The 17280-nt window shown below is 51.6% G+C and overlaps 4 protein-coding genes across 8 annotated transcripts; 3 read left to right on the forward strand and 1 right to left on the reverse strand.

The window, feature by feature from the left end:
* Nucleotides 1–209: 209 nt before the first annotated feature.
* znf706 (zinc finger protein 706) lies at nucleotides 210–2773 on the forward strand. Of its 2 annotated transcripts, XM_052070253.1 has the most exons (4): nucleotides 243–367; nucleotides 1059–1092; nucleotides 1572–1717; nucleotides 2042–2773. In XM_052070253.1, exons 3-4 carry the CDS (start codon nucleotides 1583–1585, stop codon nucleotides 2135–2137), a joined length of 231 nt encoding a protein of 76 aa, XP_051926213.1. In that variant the 5' UTR covers nucleotides 243–367; nucleotides 1059–1092; nucleotides 1572–1582; the 3' UTR covers nucleotides 2138–2773. The 2 variants fall into 2 exon arrangements, with proteins under 2 accessions (XP_051926212.1, XP_051926213.1); XM_052070252.1 differs by lacking the exon at nucleotides 1059–1092 and having other exon boundaries at nucleotides 210–367.
* Nucleotides 2774–4391: 1618 nt separating this feature from the next.
* LOC127603696 (14-3-3 protein zeta/delta-like) lies at nucleotides 4392–10644 on the forward strand. 4 transcript variants are annotated; one of them, XM_052070221.1, is made up of 6 exons: nucleotides 4392–4566; nucleotides 6652–6962; nucleotides 8181–8304; nucleotides 8726–8889; nucleotides 9003–9098; nucleotides 9340–10644. In XM_052070221.1, the coding sequence occupies exons 2-6, from the start codon at nucleotides 6666–6668 to the stop codon at nucleotides 9406–9408; spliced, it is 750 nt and encodes a 249-aa protein (XP_051926181.1). In that variant the 5' UTR covers nucleotides 4392–4566; nucleotides 6652–6665; the 3' UTR covers nucleotides 9409–10644. The 4 variants fall into 4 exon arrangements, 3 of the variants coding, with proteins under 3 accessions (XP_051926181.1, XP_051926180.1, XP_051926182.1); XR_007963111.1 differs by lacking the exon at nucleotides 4392–4566 and adding an exon at nucleotides 4853–5019 and having other exon boundaries at nucleotides 8966–9098; nucleotides 9340–9441; XM_052070220.1 differs by lacking the exon at nucleotides 4392–4566 and adding an exon at nucleotides 4868–5019.
* Nucleotides 10645–11871: 1227 nt separating this feature from the next.
* Nucleotides 11872–15103, forward strand: LOC127603664 (polyadenylate-binding protein 1-like). Its single transcript, XM_052070152.1, has 13 exons — nucleotides 11872–12171; nucleotides 12349–12542; nucleotides 12620–12735; nucleotides 12818–12957; nucleotides 13032–13126; nucleotides 13202–13339; nucleotides 13431–13526; nucleotides 13606–13936; nucleotides 14100–14198; nucleotides 14263–14378; nucleotides 14588–14666; nucleotides 14767–14897; nucleotides 15029–15103. The coding sequence occupies exons 1-13, from the start codon at nucleotides 12006–12008 to the stop codon at nucleotides 15095–15097; spliced, it is 1770 nt and encodes a 589-aa protein (XP_051926112.1). The 5' UTR covers nucleotides 11872–12005; the 3' UTR covers nucleotides 15098–15103.
* Nucleotides 15104–15932: 829 nt separating this feature from the next.
* Nucleotides 15933–16904, reverse strand: afp4 (antifreeze protein type IV). Its single transcript, XM_052070254.1, has 4 exons — nucleotides 16712–16904; nucleotides 16437–16503; nucleotides 16242–16365; nucleotides 15933–16170 (listed from the first exon to the last, which is right to left on the reverse strand). Exons 2-4 carry the CDS (start codon nucleotides 16480–16482, stop codon nucleotides 15957–15959), a joined length of 384 nt encoding a protein of 127 aa, XP_051926214.1. The 5' UTR covers nucleotides 16483–16503; nucleotides 16712–16904; the 3' UTR covers nucleotides 15933–15956.
* Between the last annotated feature and the right edge of the window lie 376 nt (nucleotides 16905–17280).

Here is a 17280-nt window from a genome sequence, read left to right on the forward strand (position 1 = left end):
CGTGAATTGCGTACCGGCCCCATTCTACCACGTGGGGGCAACGTCGTCAACGTCATCGGTCTTGGTGGCTGCTTCAGTGCTTGCTCGAAACTTTTTGAAAATATGTAAAAATTGCTGTCCAACGCACGATTCAACAGAATATCCGTCTTTATGTAGAGGGATTTAAAAACAAACTTGCCTATTAGCATGATTATATTTTCCCTCTTTTCGTTAAATTGTGTATGTTTGCATCAGCGGCGGCCGTGTTTACGGCAGTCTTTGAATCTACCAGCGACGTCATCTTGTCAGTGGGATTTTAGCAGCTGTCACGTTTTCGTTGAGGCTCCGTGGGAACGACACTTACTTATTTGCATACAATTTTCACAAGGTATGTTGACTCAACATTACAATAAGAGACAAAATAGTGTAGCGTTAGGGTGCTAGGCTGCCTTACTAGCGGTGATGAAATGCCCACCGAGTTCCCGAATGGAGGCTGGAGGGCAGTATTGCTAGCTGGAATGCTAATGCACGTTTCAACAAATGTCCCGTTTTACCCAATTGTCAAAATTTAAACGTTTTCGAGCCCATGTGGATAATATTTTAAGGTAGTTTGTCTCGTGCCTGAGCCCGTTCGCGTATTCTTTTAAGAACACGCAACGTTTGACCGTCAATTTGTGTTAGCATAACCCTAATTCGAGATGAACTAATTTCCCCTTACTCCCATAAACGCGTCGCTAAAAACGGGGACAAAAAATGCAAGGGAACTGAATGATTTTTAACTCTCGTAAATGTCATAAAACTATGCATTAATTATATTTCTGTCATGTCAGACAAGCTTGGTTACGTCTTTTAATTGTGTGTAAGACTGAATCCATTCCTGACTGTTTTATAGAAGGAGCAACCGGGCTTCATACCATTGAGAATGTTTTTGTTGGAAACGTTTAAACCATGTCAGTCTGCCTCTTTAACAAGAGTAAACGTTCGATTGTATGAAGCCCCCCCTCCATCCCCCCGCCATGCTTAATACAGTATCAACATTAAGGGCCATGTGGTAGTATGCTTTTTGTCTTCCCTCGTAGGGCAACTTCGAGTAGGTCAACTGCTGCTCATGAGGTAAAACTTCACACAAGTAGGTAAATAGTCTAGTAAAACTAGCGACGGCACATTTTCACTAAGATTCACACCTTTGGACAGTTTAGTGTCAAGTCTGTACCGTACATGACCTTTGGCAAGAGAAGTGGGGCACACCCAAGACTGGTTTCCAGCCCAATCACTGGCCACATAGCGTTCGCCAAATGCATTAATCGCCTGAGTCATTTTGATTATGATGTCACGATGCCACTGTACTTGCTAATGACTCGCATTAACTCCTATAGACAATTTTAAAAGTCGGCAAACGAAACACTCGAGTTACTTAAAAACCTGAAAACTTATTTGTTGGTTATTTCACAAAACTGGTTTACTTTAATTTGCCCTTCAATCACCCACCATAATAGCAGTTTATTGTTCATTGTTGCTAACCTAAGAAACGATTTATAGTGAAGACTTTTTTCACTGGTTTCATAAGAATCCCTGTATTTATTTCACGCTAGATTTGATCACCATGGCCCGCGGACATCAGAAGATCCAGTCACAGCAGAAGAATGCCAAGAAGCAGGCCGAGATGAAGAAGGCTAAAGGGCACGATCAGAAGACGGCGGCCAAGGCAGCCCTCGTCTTCACCTGTGCCGTGTGCCGGGTGAGTTTCCCATTTTCAATAATGCAATGCAGAACAATCATAACCGACGTACGACAATACATTTCGATCACAGCTCGATTGTATTTGTATGGTACTTTTCACAAAGGACCTGCAAAGTGTTTGCATAGTTCAAATAGTCTTGGATGTAGCAAAGACACATTTTACCGTGAAAATTCCCTGTTAAGTGTATTTCCCGAGATTTGGTTTTAAATGCGTTCAGTAACTGCTGAAAACACATGCGACAGTCCTATTTTTAATCAACGTCTCAATGTGCTGTAATTGGTGGTTCCCGCTAATATGGTCTTGCCATGTTTCTCGCCACAGTCTCAGATGCCTGACCCCAAAACCTTCAAGCAGCACTTTGAGAGCAAGCATCCCAAATCCCCTCTGCCCCCTGAATTGGAAGGTGTGGAGGCATAAAAAACAACAACCACCACCACCAACAACACAAAAACACATCTCTGCCATTCTTTGCCCTGCCCAATCACTTGGACGATGACTTCCGTGAGGCCCTTCTCATACCAGCTCTGCACTCTCGGTCCTTTTTTTATTTTTCATCATTAAGAGTGATGTCGCCAAATGGGAAGTTACAGTCAACGAACCTGAAGGTTTGATTTCCTGCTCCCGCCCGGCAAATGAAGACTTCCTAATGTGTCGTGCGCGTGGAATGATTGTCATGCTGAGCCATCATTAGAAATTTTGTGACGATTAACCCCCCCCCATCCCCCCACAGCTACTCTTGCTCCAGGGTTGGACCTCGTCTCTGGGGACTTGCACATGATTTAGTTCTAATCACGAACGACAATTGCTGTTGCTATTATGAATTCACTCTTGTCGAAAGAGGGGTCTTCATTCCCGTCATTGTTTAACACTGTATTCGTTTCACTTGGCTAATGCTAATTGTCAATGTTGGCTCGTCACTAACCGGCCAGGCTGCTACTTAAACGAAACAAACAAAAAGAAAAAGCAAAGATTTAATTTACAGGAAAGTGTCAGGAACTGGAATGTATGATCACTGATGTATAATAGTGTTTTATTAAATTCTACTTTGTGGTACATCTGCCTCTTTGTTGAATTTCTTTCCACCTATGCACAGGAAATTAGTTCAAGCGACACGGCCGTCGTGACTGAAAAAGAAAAGCCTCTTTCCTGTCTGAAACCACGTTGTCAAGCTCACAGTCAAACTACGCTAAAACCTATTAAGCCAATGAGGAAGCGGCTGGACAATGACTAAAACTTGAGGGGGTGGGGGGGGTTATTTTTGTTTTTTTGTGGCTTTGGTATTCAAAGATGGATCCATTTCTGTTACGGTTAACCATGACCCTAATGCAACCAAGTGGTAAATGGACTGATGGCTTGGATAGTTAAATGAGGGCGTTGCAGATATCACGCTTATATTCGGGGTTTCTTCTTTCAAATGATTGTTTCCTTGACGAAAAAAGGAAGGACGGCTCTGCCGTGGGCACAAAATTGGGACCGCCTCGGCAGCCACTGAGTGTTTGCTCGCTAATGTCTTGGAAATGTTGATTTCACTTCGACGTGCCCAATCATGCCCGTCAGATATGTCGCTGAAAAAGTCTGAGGTAGCAGGCCGGATTCATGGGTAGAAAAAATCTGGCGCAAAATGAAATGATCCGTTTCCATGAGGTGAAGGAATGAATTCCAGCAGCTATAGGTCATCTATTTTCAGACACACCCCAGTGGGAACGGCACAATTCCGAGCTCGGCATAGAATTCAAGCTCACGTGTTGTCGTGGGAACGGCGTTTGTGAATGCACTGTCTGGTTTTGTTGGGTCCCCCCCAACCCCCCCAAGTCAATTCAGGGAAGTTTTGTCGCCACAGCCGCTGACTTGGAGAGACTTCAAACCCCACCCAAAAAAACGTCACTGGCAAAACCTGATGAATGGGCCACATTTAACACATTAGTCACTTCAGAACCTTTTTACCTAGGTCATTGTTTTTCTGAGGGAAGAAATGTAGAAGGCTGACAGGAGTGAAGGCAGGAATTCAGGAAGGAAAGAAAAAAGACGCTAAAGGAATAAGGTAAGGAAGCAAGGAAAGAAGGCAGAAAAGCAGGTTTAACAATGGAAGGATGTATTAAAAACAGGTATGACAAGGAGGTAGTGAAGGAAGGAAGGCAGAAAAGTAGGTTTTAAGACAAAGGCTGCAATGTATAAAATGTGGCTCTGAGGAAATGGAAGGAAAATGAAGGATGAAAGGCAGAAGGGAAGGAATCTGAGGTGGAAAAAAAGAAGGGCTAAAAAGAAGCTGGAAAAGCAAGTTTCGGCAATGCAAGCAAGGACGTAAGGAAGGAAAGGAGGAGGCACAGAAAAGTAGCTTCAACCAAAGGAAGGGGCTGAATAAAAAGCGGTTGAGGGGGAAACGAGGAAGGGCAAAGGATTTAAGGTAGAGAAGAGGGTTAGTGGAAAGGAAGGTCTCAGGCAAGGAGTTACGGAATGAAGGCAGGAAAACAGGTTTAATCAACGGAGGAGCGAACGTAAGGATGCGTGACTAAGAATTTAAAAAGTAGGTCTATTGAAACATTGATGGAGGCGAGGAATTAAGGAAGTCGAGGAGGAAACGTGCCAGAAAAAATGTCCAGTATGTTTCAGCACCTAAAATTCTTGAACGTGTTTCTCGCCATTCTTCCCCTCCTCGCTGTAGTTGCCGCGGCAACCGGCCCGTGACGTCAGCCGTCCCAGCGCGACCCTGCTTGCGCGGCTTTGATTGGAGGGAAACCCCGTGGACGAGCGCGAGCTAGCGAGCGAGCGAGCGAGGGAACGTCAGCTGTGCGGCCCGGGAATCAGGACTCAAGAAGACGCTAGCGCCGTTTCAACGACGTCCACAGGTTAGTCGTGGGCGTGGGAGTCCCCCTCGGCAGCGGGGTCGCATCTCCGTCGACGCCGGGCGGGGTCGTAACAACGCATTCCGGGCTAGCGGGCTCGCTTGAATGGAGAACCGCGGCGATGATGCGCGCTCATTGTTCGGTGGGCTAGTGCGACCGCGACGGAAGGATCCAGTCGCCCTCCTGATATCCGCAAATGACGAGGTCTCCGCGCGTCTACTTTATCGAGTCATCCGTAACGAACGACTGAATCCAGCTACGTCTCTTTTTTTTTCGGGCTCGTTTTCCGGGAAGGGGGGTGGTGGGGTGAGGGCGTTCACTAGCGACCATGCAAGCTAGTCTCCCTTTTCGGTTCCGGCTCCGAGGTGACCGGCACAAATGACTCTTGAGAAGAGGCCCCTGGCCTCCATTTCAAATGTACGAAGATGGCATTCCATACTCGTCCCGGTGGCTTGGGTGTGTATCATTTGTCGGTTCCTTGTGTGCAGGTGTGTATGACGCCAAAGCTGGTTAGCCGACATTCCACAGAAGGGCGCAGGTGGATGTGACTCACTGGCGCGTAGTGCCATTTTGACTCTAAATGTTGCTTTTCTAAGACGGTTCTTCTCGAGTCTCACGGTAAGACGTCGCTGGACGCGATCGTTTCCGAGCTCGGCACGCGATTTCGACGCTTTTGTTCAAGACCGCGGGCCAGACGCTCCGGGACTTGGTTTTGGGTCAGGTACATGTTTTTACCTGTGCGCTCATGACGGCTGCCATTTTGAGGAAAGGTCCTCGCCGCCTCTGTGCTTGCTACCGGACACTGTTTTCTGTCACTTAACCATCCCCGAAGCTGTTCTAAATTCAGGATTCAAGCAATCGAACCGACCGGGTTTAAATGTGATTTCACGTTTGCGCTGATTGTAAGACGGTAAATCGCCGAATTTTTTTCAGTCCACCATTTTTTCCGATTAACGCATCCTTGGCTATTCAAACCTATTCCCGTTTTCCTTTTTAAATTCATGCATTTTTTTGGGCTGCTGACCTTCATGTAACACCATAAAATGCCACCAAAGCCAAGGATAATAGAAACGAAGCGGTCGCTGTCAAGTCGGAGTGATCCAACTTGATGGTTCTAAGACGTGAGAGGAACTATATTTGGCTTGGCTTGTGGTAGATCATACGCCGATTGTTGACCTCCTCATAACGTTGCGCCGAAAAAGAAACGGAACCATTGCATATTTTCAAATGCGGCAATGCAAACGACGGTCCTCGGACAGGGTTGCGGCCGAGGGCTTTGCGCGCCGCATTTGGTTTTCTCTGCGTTTGCCGCGGGGCAGCGCGCAAGGGCAACCGCCGGCTCGGCTATATTCATTCGGATGTGCCTGCGTAGCAGCCTCCCAGGAAGTATCAGGCAGGCTTTTCTTACTGGTTGCTCTCTTGTTGTTAGTCCTCTGAAATGACTCTGACGGGCGGGCCCTCTTCTATTGGATGCTCCTTCAAGCATCACTGTGACGCTGCACTCGATTTTCCACCGTAAGGGTGCGTCACACCGTGACAAGACGCGGCCTTGCATTCTCAGCCCCTTGCATGGGCTCATGATGTGTGAAAAGGCCTGACGAGGAGACACGGTCATGTGTTTGAGGTTTTGGGCTGGAATCTCAACTGCGATCTTCCTGTATCGACTTTGCGCCTTCTTGATCTGGGCCTTTCTCTGCATCATCGTGAGCAGTTGCCCACCTTGCTTTCTGTGGGGTCGGGGCAGACTCTGTGCTCAAATGTCAACTTTTTGCAATTAAGTTCACCTTCTACCGAGGGAGCAAACTGCTCAAGATTGACCATGAAAGGAATTTGCCTGCCGTTGGGTGCAATCGTTCCAAAAGTGATCATCTCGTGCGCTAGCCAAGCAAGATTGCTTTCTTTCATGCCCAGTTTGTGTTTTAAAAGTCAAGAAGGGGGATCGCCGTTGTGGGTTCGCATCAGCCGCCCCTCCCCCTCCTCCCCGACACTCTCTCCCGTCTCCCTAATCTCTGTCTCCTTTGTTTTCTCCCTGCCGCCCCCACCCCCTCCTTTATCCTTCCTTTGCTCGCCACCCCACTCTTTCCGCAGCCCGCGTAGGAACCATGGCAGACAGGGAGATCCTGGTCCAGAAAGCCAAACTGGCCGAGCAGGCCGAGCGCTACGACGACATGGCGGCGGACATGAAGGCCGTGACGGAGGAGTGCTCGGCCGAGCTGAGCAACGAGGAGCGCAACCTGCTCTCGGTCGCCTACAAGAACGTGGTGGGCGCCCGCAGGTCCTCGTGGAGGGTGGTGTCCAGCATGGAGCAGAAGTTGGAGGACGGCAACAAGGCCAACCAGGCCAAAGAGTACAGGATGACCATCGAGAAGGAGCTCCACGACATCTGCACAGAAGTTCTGGTAAAGTTCTCCGGCGTGCTTAGGAGGGCACGGTACTCCGGGACCAAGAAGCAAACGAGGAAGGGGTTGTTGGGAAATTTGAATACGAGAGGGCTTCATTTGTTCAGTGCGTATTTGTGATGCTGATTTTAAAAAAACAACAACTTGAGATTTTGTTTTCATTTTGAAGTTTGACCCTTAAAAGTCAGCGCAATGCAGATTTGACCCATGACCTCAACATTCCACCTGTTGGCCAACCGAACATTCTTAAATGACGATTGTAGTACAAATTTTCGTGATCAGCCGATGCCCTCGGGTCAAAAAGGGAGCGCACGTTTGGAATCTGCGCATGAGAAGAACAAAACCTTAAACTATGCAAGTTTATTTGCATCTTTGATTTAAAAATGTGTTGTAACTAAAACGGACGTGACACCATTGAAACAACTTGGGCTTTGATTTTAGGGCTCTCGAATTGTTTTTCGAATGAATTCTGCCTGAAGTTTGCGGCGACGTTGTCGGCGGACACTCTGTGTCGACCAAACCCTCGCGTTACAAGAGTTTGGCACGCGGCCGAGGGAGTGACGGAGCCCAAAGCCGAGCTGGAGTTCCAAATTGTTGAACTCTCTTATTAACGCGTCGTCTGTTTCCACGAGGACACCCTCGGTGAAAACGGCGAGGCCGCTAAATATAGCGCCTGGGTTGTGTACTTGAAGGTATGCGCACTCGCGCTGCCTTGTGGCCGTTCGGGGCTCCGACCGCGGATGTGGGCGCATTGGCAAGGATTGGATGTGTTGTGGCTGTCCTGATGCTTCCAAAAAAGAGAAAGTTCTGGAAGTGACACAGAGGAAGGACTTGGCTAATTTAGCATTTAGCAGTCAGTTCACAATGTTGGCAAATCAATGTCCACTGAGTATTTCTTTGGGGCTTGTTGATTTTTTAATCAATCACATTTGAAGCAAGTTATCAGAAGGGCCACTTGAGCTCATGAGCAGTAAAGGTGCAGTTTTAGTACATTCTCGAGGTTTTTACTTTTACCGGAATGGGAGGAGAATGATGTGGTGTTTTCTTACTTGGAAAAAAAAACCCGCGGGCCACCCAAGCAGTCCTGGATGGGGGATTTGCATCAAATGGCTGCTTGTCCACGTTGCGCCGGGTCTATTTTAACGCGCACGCTGACGCCAAAGTGTGTGAACCTCCAGGGTGTGTGAAGTGGCAGCCAAACGCTGTTGTGTCCCGCAGGGTCTGCTGGAAAACCACCTGATTCCCAAAGCAAGTGTTGCCGACAGTAAGGTCTTCTACCTGAAGATGAAGGGCGACTACTATCGCTACCTGGCGGAGGTTGCCACCGGAGATGAGAAGGAGAGTGAGTACAGAGGCCCGAGCCCGGCGAGCCAAACCTTCCAACATTTGCGCCGTCACCTTTGACGTTGAGATGAAGGAGCCCGTACGCGTGCGCTTTGCCCTTCCTCTGAAAACGATTCAAACGAATGCTTGCCGCAAAGCTGCGCGGCCGCATATTTTCTTATCGTGAAAATTGGCCTCCCCCGCTCAACGTCCCGTTGCGCGACTACGGTCGTGTCGTTTGCACGCGATGTCTGAATGGCTCCATTTAAGCCATGCGTGTCCTTTTCCTGAAGAACGTCTACTGCTCGTGACCCATTTGATTGTCAATACCGTGAAAAGGCCGACGTAAGCGGCCCTCCTCGTGACGTTCAAAAGCCGGCGCAATGGCTTTGCCGAGCCCGAGCGGGCCGTTTGTGACTGGCCCCGCACTCTGCCGACAGAAATCATCACGAGCTCCAAAGATTCGTACCAGGCGGCCTTGGACATCAGCTACAAAGACATGGAGCCCACTCATCCCATCCGCCTGGGCCTGGCGCTCAACTTCTCCGTCTTCTACTACGAGATTGTCAACTCGCCCACCGAGGCCTGCAACCTGGCCAAAAAAGTAAGACGCTCCCTCTTGTGCGTCGGGTGACGCGCGCTTGGCATTTTGGGTTTTGATGTTGGCTTTTTTCATGAAGGGTCCTCTGTAAACACGCCGGCTGATTTGCTTTCCAGGCCTTTGACGAGGCCATCTCCAAGCTGGAGTCGCTGAACAGCGAATCGTACAAAGACAGCACCTTGATCATGCAGCTGCTCCGCGACAATCTCACGGTGAGTTCATTCAGCGAGTGCAACAAAAACAATCGGCCTTGTTTTTATTTTTTAAAAAGTCACATCTGTAGACGAGTCGTCATGACTGCATGTCATTGCTCGGCAGCATACCCATCGAGTCGTAAGACTTTTGAGGGAGTGGCTGGGAGCAGTCCCATTTCGCCGGTTGTCTGGCATGCGCGGCTGCCTTTGACCCCGACCCAGCACTCGTGTGACCCGTTTTTTTTTTTTTTCATGGCAGCTGTGGATGTCCGACGCCCAGGCAGAAGGTGATGAGACGGAGGCACCGGCTGAGGAGGTCAAGAACTGAAGTCCTCCGCAAGATGGGAAAAAAAAAGAAAAATACCCCCCCCCCCCCCATTTTTTTAATTACCTCTCACCAGCCCAAGTTGTCTGCGTGGTTGTGCATGTGCTCATACATGCGCATATGTATGTTTACGCTCTACTCGCGGTGTGTAAAGTACAGTATGTTCGTTCATTGGAAGAACGCCTCCACTGATTTAAAAAAAAAAAATTGAATCGGATATTACTCGGTGTCAAAAAAAATGGATGGTAAATTTTTTTCTGGTATAGTTTAGTCCCATTGTAATTTATTTTTTTTTTCCCCCCCGAAATTAGACGGTCATTTGTGGTAGTAAGCTGCCGCTGTTACAGGGCAAAAATCAAACCTCAAACTTTATTTTGATACTTTGTGTGTTTTTACTTGAACTATTGTGACACTTGGGTCCACAATACCACCTTGAAACGCATCTACTGAATCAAAATCGTCACCCGTGTCCGATTCTTGTCCAGTTTACACAAACGCACGCACAGAAAAAATAGATCCTGGTTTCTGATAAAGTTAGTGCTTAGACTGGTGAACGTTTGCCGCTTTCCTGTAAGCGGCAATTACGTTTTACAGATGGTACGTGCGTCACAGTGGCTCGGTGGATCTCGGTGCGCTTCAACAGCATACCTGCCTGCTAAGGTTCTTGGTGTGAATGGACTTTTTCTTCGTTATTTCGTCTGTCTCTTTGTTTTTTGGGTTTGTTTTTAATTTTTTTGGGCTGCGATGAGTTTCATCACGCTGACTTGTCTTCAGTTCATATCCTGCATACTTTGCGTAAAAGTGAACAACTTGATTAAAACAAACAAAAAAAAAACGGCCTGATACTGTAACTTTGTTTTGCTACTTTTTCTATTCAGGTGTTTATTTTGTATGACATTTTTTGTGTGTATTTTATTCCCCCTTTAACCCCAGGAATGTATGTGTTTCTCGTCGTATGAGGTGAGAGGTCGGTGTGTTTTGAAACTGGCACTTGTTTTTTTTTTTTTTACTTTGGATTTCACAGTCTTTAATCAGAAGTCAAAGGTGATGCTGATTCGCAAAGTAACTGTAGGAAGCAGCGTTTTGGACCGTTGAGTAGACACAAATTAGTGCTGGTTTCTTCTAATCATGGTGGGTCAAACAAGAAGATGGGATGCAGGAATTGAAACATGTTGCAGGTGGCAATCTTGAAGTAGGTTATGCGCTTTCGTGTGAGACCAATTAAAACATTAAATCCAATTGTCGTGCTTCACGCCTGTTCTGCATCTTTTGTGTTCACGTGATCTCCATTTTTTTTTTTGCCTCCTCAAGTCTTTGTCCCCATTAGGAGTCACTGGTGAGCTGGAGTTCACCTTAGCTGACTTTTAGAGGCAAGCGCACTGAAAGAAAAAGTTTGTTTGGGGGTTTTTTTTTTTCCTTAAGGAGACATCAGAGCACGGCTGGCCACTTACAAGCGACGGCGCGTTTCAAAACGTTTGGGGACACTCGCGTAGGTCTGCAGCTCAGTGAACAGGCACGACGTTGGTGAGTCAATGAATTTTGTTTTACATTTCTTCTTGTTATTTTATTTCGTTAGTATTAATGGTCACCAAATAAAATGACAAACACTCAAAAATGTATCAAATGAATCAGCTCACCTGCAATTTCTAATGGCGCATTGCACTCGTGCACTAAAGTTCGTTCACTCTCAGCTGCTCAACATCGTCAGTTATTTGCTTTTTTGACAATATCTGTCAATGTAGTTTCCTGCTCTTAATTGCGAATGCATACTTGATGGTTTTAAACGCTCCTGACATGAAGTGCTGCCAGACGAGCCGATGTTGTGTTCATGTGTGTGACGTCACTGAAGGCCTACGGTTGAAATGCACGGCCCGCCACTTTTGAAAGGGAGACGAACACGTATCAAAAGTCCCTGTTGCCTGTTCCGAATTTCTGGACCTCACCTGCTCCGGCTGCTGTGAAGAACACTTTCAAGTTGTTGAACAAGTTGTGAAGCGTGCGCTTGAAATGAAGACAAAAGTAAAGTACTCAGAAGACCGTGCCGATGACTAAATGTTGCGCAAGTGAGCACCACTGTACAGTCCGGTCGTCCCGTATTGCCTTCGTCATTGGCGCGCGTCCCAAACATTGCCACCGCTGTTAGCAGCTCCGTCAATTCGTCAGCCGAGTTGGACAAACGCGCGGGACCACGTCGGATGACGCCCGGGCCGCCGTCACGCACATCGCTCCGTTACTTTTTTCACGTCGCAATAAAGCGGCGGCCGCCTCGATCCGCGGCGAGGTGATTTTTTTTTTCATTTCTCTGACGATCGGGCGAGCCTCGGCAACTCGGAGTCACGGAATCCAAAAGATACAAAACGCCGGCGGGCGCTTTCATCCGCCAGCGCGAATCGGAGGGGCCCGTAGAAAACGGGGACGGCGCGAGCTCGGAGGTCGGGGGAGGGGGGGGGGATGCTCGAGCCCCGTCGGAAATCCGGCATTTGACTCCATCCATTTGAGGAGACCCCCATGAATTCTTTTCTGCGAACCCCGGTGGGAAACGGACCCGTTTTGGCTCCCGGCCCCTAAAAAAAAGGCTCCGTGGTTGTCGGCGGCCCACCATGGCGGCGCTGTACGTCGGCGACTTGCACGCGGACGTGACGGAAGCCGTCCTTTATGAACGACTGAGCCGAGTGGGGATCATTTTGTCCATCCGCGTGTGTCGCGACATGATGACCGGCCGCTCGCTGGGATACGCCTGCGTCAACTTCCGGCAGCTAGCGGACGGTAAATCGCGATCATCGCCTAGCCACGGGTTTGAGTCTCGTCCGGCGTGGCCTTTGACCCAAAACGTCCCCATCCAAGCGAGCTCCGTGGGCTCCATGAGCGCGAAACCGATGAACAAAGAACAGCGTCCGCATTTTTCGCATCCAGCCCATTTCTATTTTTTTGTTCTCCCCACAGCCGAACACGCGCTGGACACGATGAACTTTGACCTGATCAAGGGTCAGCCCATGCGCATCATGTGGTGGCAGCGGGACCCTTCGCTGAGGAAGAGCGGCGTGGGCAACGTCTTCATCAAGAACTTGGACCGCTCCATCGACAACAACGTCCTGTACGATATTTTCTCCTTCTTCGGCAACATCTTGTCCGGCAAGGTAAGGAGGCGAGGAACGGCGCCGCGGCTTGGCTGGACCGCGCCCTTTAAAGGCAGGCGTGGACCGTCGCCCGGCAGGTGGCGCGCGACGACAACGGCTCCAAAGGCTACGGCTTCGTGCACTTTGAGACCCGGGAGGCGGCCGACAGAGCCATCGCCGAGATGAACGGCAAGCTCATCAAGGAGCGCAAAATGTACGTCCCTCGAGCGAGCCACTTTTTTGCCCTTTTGTGGCCAAAGCTCGCTAGCGCCGCGCCTCCAATTGCATCCCAACAGATTTGTGGGTCACTTCAAATCGCGCAAGGAGCGGCAGGCCGAGCTGGCGGTCCGAGCCAAGGAGTTCACCAACGTCTACGTGAAGAACTTTGGCGACGGCGTGGACGACCAGGCGCTGAGGGACGTCTTCGGGACGTACGGTCAGTCACGCGCCGGCGGGGCCGCGGCCCGGCCCGAGCCCCGCCCCCATAGCCCACTCTCCCGCGGCGCCCAGGGACCACCACCAGCGCCCGCGTGATGACGGACGAGCGCGGCTCCTGCCGAGGCTTCGGCTTCGTCAGCTTCGCCAGGCATGAGGACGCCCAGAAGGTCAAGCGCCGCTGAGCGTTCATCGGCCTTCCTTTTTTCTGGCCGAGGCCTCACGGCCGCCTCGGGCTTCCCCAGGCGGTGGACGAAATGAACGGCAAGGAATTGGGCGGCAGGAACATCTACGTGGGCCGCGCCCAAAAGAAGGCGGAGCGGCGGGCCGAGCTCCGGCGCAAGTTTGAGCGGATGAAGCCGGGCGGCGTCCCGCGTTACCAGGTGGGAACGGAGGGCGGGACCATCCCAAAGGCCTCGCCTGGCGTTGCGGCTTTTGCCGACTGTTCGGATAAAAGCCCGTCTGGCCCCGCAGGGCGTCAACTTGTACGTGAAGAATCTCGACGACGGCATCGACGACGAGCGGCTGCGGAAAGAGTTTTCGCCCTCGGGCGTGATCACCAGCGCCAAGGTACGGCCGCGGGGCTTTTTGGGGGGCGCCCGGCCCGCTCGGCCCGGCTCGCCGACCGCGGCTGCCGTGTGTTGCGCAGGTGATGACGCAGGGCGGGCGCAGCAGAGGCTTCGGCTTCGTCTGCTTCTCGTCTCCGGAGGAGGCGGGCGAGGCGGCGGCGGAGATGAACGGCCGCGTGGTGGCCGGCAAGCCGCTGTACGTGGCGCCGGCCCAGAGGAAGGAGGAGCGCCGGGCCTACCTGACGCGCCAGTACATCCGACGCGTCGGCGACGCCGGGCCCCCGCCCCAGCGGCTCGTCGACACCTACCGGCCGCCGCCGGCTTACTTCATAGCTCCCGTCCCTCAGGCGCAGGAGCGCAACGCCGCCTACTTTCCGCAGCTGTGTCCCGAGCCCCCCTGGGCCCTGGCAGGTAAGAACGGACGTATTTCAGTCTTTGCGAAATTTAAGCCGAGCCATTCAGAGATGAGTCACGTGACTCCACCCGGGTGGGGTGGGGGGGGGGGTGGCGCTTCCAATGAAACCTCCCTCCCATGCACGTTTGGCCTTTCACCCTGCCACGCCTTCTCGCCTAGACTACTGGAACCTGGCCGGCTCGGCGCCAAGCCCCCCCGCTTTGGCTTCGGGGCCCCCCGCCTCCCATGGACCCCGTGCGATCTCCGCCCGGCGCGCCGGTCAGTCCTCGTCGACGGCGCGGTCCGAAAAGTGCCGGCCGGTCTCAAATGTCTGTCCTTGCAGCGTCCCGGAGTGTGAGCCCCCGAGCCGAGTCCCCGCTCTCCTCCGTCTGCGCCATTCCTCGCTACAAGTACGGGGCGGCGACCGGCGGCCCTTCGGACCCCCTGCCGCACGTGCAGGTAAAAGACGCCCTTGGTCAAGACGCCCGTGCGCGTCAACAGCGACACTTCCAATTTTGGCCCCCAAAAATGCTTCCTCTTGGCAACGTCAAATTGAAGATTTGTTTGGAAATTAAGGTTCTTTTTTTAGGGGGGGTCCATTTCGATGGGTCTTGAAAGACGTAAAGCACTTCAAAATCTACATCCGCCGTTGCTTTTTCCCTCCGCAGCCTGCCGGCCACGCCCCCAAGCCCCTCACGGCCTCCGTGTTGGCTTCCGCCCCCCCGCTGGAGCAGAAGCAGATGTTGGGTGAGTCCGCGCGCCGCGTCGCTTACCCATGTGGGAGAAGCCACGCCCATCGGGCCCGCGGCCCCTCTTTGCAAATGGCCGTGCCGTCTTTCCCTTCCAGGCGAGTGTTTGTTCCCGCTCATCCGCAGCACGCATCAACACCTGGCGGGGAAGATCACCGGCATGTTGCTGGAGATGGACAACTCGGAGCTGCTCCACATGCTGGAGTCGCCCGAGTCGCTCACGTCCAAGGTGAGACGCCGCGCGACACCCCCCCCCCCCTGAAAAAGCAGACCGCTACAGAGAGGAGACCGAGCACCGGCGAATCGCTCGGGGGGCTGGCACGGGCGTCCAAACACCCAGCGGCTTGTGGGTCCTCGCAGGTGGACGAGGCCGTGGCCGTCCTTCGGGCTCATCAGGCCAAGGAGTCGTCGTCCCAGAAGGCTTACTGAAGCGACGACCGCAAGACGGCCTCCGTAGGCGACACGCACGCACCATGTGGAAAAGGATCCGGCGCAGAAGGCTTTTTTTTTTCTCTTCATCCATTTTGTGATTTTTCTCATGGGAACGAGAGCGCGCTCGAGTCGCCACGCGCCGACGGCCGTCGAGGGGCCCCGGTCCCACGCACCCGAGTCGCTAGAAAACACGGCCGGCCCGTGAGGACAAATGGGAACGTCCAACGCCAAAAATGGCAACGGCGCAGCGGCAAACAAAGCATCAAATATGAAATGAAAAGAAAATGAAAGTGTCATTGGCCAAATGACATGACGGAAATGGAAAAACATTTCTATGGCCTTGTCAATGTTTTTTTTCTCTGCCTATTGACTAAATGTTCTCGTAGCATTTTATTTGTTTGAATTGGTGACATGTTGAAATGACCAAGCGCCCCCCCACCAAGCGCGGAGGCTTTTACACTCCCACAAATGGACACCGCATTCAATTTTTCTTTGGGCAAAAACAAAAAGGGGAGGAGTCTATTTGACTATTTTCCTTCACGCTTTGTTTTTGGGTGAAAACCAAATGGACTTGTTGCACAAACGTCTGCGTCAGTCGAAGGGAGCCGAAGGCTCAAAGCGGACAAACGCACGAAGGGGTTTATTTTTATTTTTATTTTCATCCTTTGAAAGAAGGCAGCCGGTGTGAAGGACCCTTTTGCTGATTTTGTTTTTTTTTTAACCGAGCGTCCTTTTGTATTCACGGACACATTGAAGGAGGGCCCACGCGGCTGTGTTTGTTGGAAGCTTTTTTATTGCACTTCCTCAGTTAGCTTGGGGGAGCGAGTTCTCCCTTCGCCAAAGGTACCGAAAGACGTCAGTTGCTGAGGGCCTTGGCCTGCTCGGTCACCTGCCTGAGGATGGCCTCCATCTGCTCCTGGAACTTGACCAGCGCGGGCTGCAGCTGCGCCTGCAAGTTGCTGCTCATGGGCTCCAGCTGCTCCTGCATGCCGGCGGCGGCCGCCTTCATCTGCTCCTGGACCTTGCTCATGATGGGCTCAAACTGGCTCCTCTGCTGCTCCAGGAAGGCCCTGCCACACCACACGACATACGCGAGGGACGTCAGCGGCGCTTCAAATGCCCACCTTTGCCTCGTACTCACTGAGCCTGGCTGCCAAACTCCTGAGTGTTGATCAACTTGCTCAGCTCCTCCGTCATTTTGTTCTTGATCTCCTCGAATTTCTGGCCGATCATTTCCAGCTCGCCGGCGTCCGCGGCGAGGCTCCCTGCGTCAAGCCGGCACCTTTTAGTGGCTGCCTTTTGATTTGATTTGATTTTTTGCTTGGGCCGAAACTACCTTGAGCCAGCGCGATCACGACGAAGGCGGCGACGAGGACTTTCATGCTTGACGATTGGGTGAAGACCTGGAGAAGAAACAAAATTGCTTTTGGGTCAAAGCGCCGCAACCCCGCTGGGATTCGTCGTCCTCCGCGCGACACTCGTCACATTGACATTCATCTGCGCAATTTTTAACCGCCTTTTGAATTTAGCACAAGAGAGGAAGCCGTCGGAATCACGGTGTGACAATACTCGCCGACCGATGAGATCAACGCGGATGACGAGCGAGCGCACCTGGAGCACGGGAAGATCCGGACCGGTTGATGGTGGCTCCTTGCCGGCTCGGAATCCTTCTTATAGCCCCTCGCTCGAGGCGCGAGGGGGGCAGCGGTGCGGCTCCCGATTGCGATTGGACGAGATGACGGACGTCCGAACGCCATTGGACGCGCGGCGGCGCTGACAAAACGTTGTTGTGACCCTTGACCCTTGTTGCTCCGAGCGCCACTTGGCCGAAGCCAGCCAAAGTCCAACCGCGCGCGTCGGCGTGTTATCGTGCTGAGTGAACCAAACGCTCGAGTTGTCGGGAAACGATGACGCAGAGGCCCGTACGTTTGGTCCCGCCACATCAGCTTGCAAACAAACAACACCTTGCGTCATTTCCCAAACGCTGACTTCACATTCTTCTTTTCTGACCTGAATCGGGAATGAAATTGCTCCGAGACGACGATGTGGACGGAAACCTTCCACCTTTGCTTGCCAGGTGTCCTATTTGCTCTCTATCTTTATGGCCCCTTGTAAAAAAAAAAAAAAGGTCATTAATTTGCCGATCGCCAGCCTTTGCTATTGATCCCCCCCTCCAACCC

This window comes from Hippocampus zosterae, chromosome 7 (assembly GCF_025434085.1).
Source record: "Hippocampus zosterae strain Florida chromosome 7, ASM2543408v3, whole genome shotgun sequence".
Classification (NCBI taxonomy): Eukaryota; Metazoa; Chordata; class Actinopteri; order Syngnathiformes; family Syngnathidae; genus Hippocampus; species Hippocampus zosterae.

Coding starts and splice junctions, on each gene's coding strand:
- znf706 (XM_052070252.1), top strand. CDS start 1,583: ATGGCCCGCGGACATCAGAAGATCCAGTCACAGCAGAAGAATGCCAAG. Junction 1,718..2,041: donor TCACCTGTGCCGTGTGCCGG/GTGAGTTTCCCA, acceptor TTCTCGCCACAG/TCTCAGATGCCTGACCCCAA.
- LOC127603664 (XM_052070152.1), top strand. CDS start 12,006: ATGGCGGCGCTGTACGTCGGCGACTTGCACGCGGACGTGACGGAAGCC. Junction 14,199..14,262: donor GATCTCCGCCCGGCGCGCCG/GTCAGTCCTCGT, acceptor CTGTCCTTGCAG/CGTCCCGGAGTGTGAGCCCC. Junction 14,898..15,028: donor CCGAGTCGCTCACGTCCAAG/GTGAGACGCCGC, acceptor GGGTCCTCGCAG/GTGGACGAGGCCGTGGCCGT.
- LOC127603696 (XM_052070220.1), top strand. CDS start 4,989: ATGGCATTCCATACTCGTCCCGGTGGCTTGG. Junction 5,020..6,651: donor TACTCGTCCCGGTGGCTTGG/GTGTGTATCATT, acceptor CTCTTTCCGCAG/CCCGCGTAGGAACCATGGCA. Junction 8,305..8,725: donor CACCGGAGATGAGAAGGAGA/GTGAGTACAGAG, acceptor CTCTGCCGACAG/AAATCATCACGAGCTCCAAA.
- afp4 (XM_052070254.1), bottom strand. CDS start 16,482: ATGAAAGTCCTCGTCGCCGCCTTCGTCGTGATCGCGCTGGCTCAAG. Junction 16,366..16,436: donor CGTGATCGCGCTGGCTCAAG/GTAGTTTCGGCC, acceptor GGCTTGACGCAG/GGAGCCTCGCCGCGGACGCC. Junction 16,171..16,241: donor GAGTTTGGCAGCCAGGCTCA/GTGAGTACGAGG, acceptor GTGGTGTGGCAG/GGCCTTCCTGGAGCAGCAGA.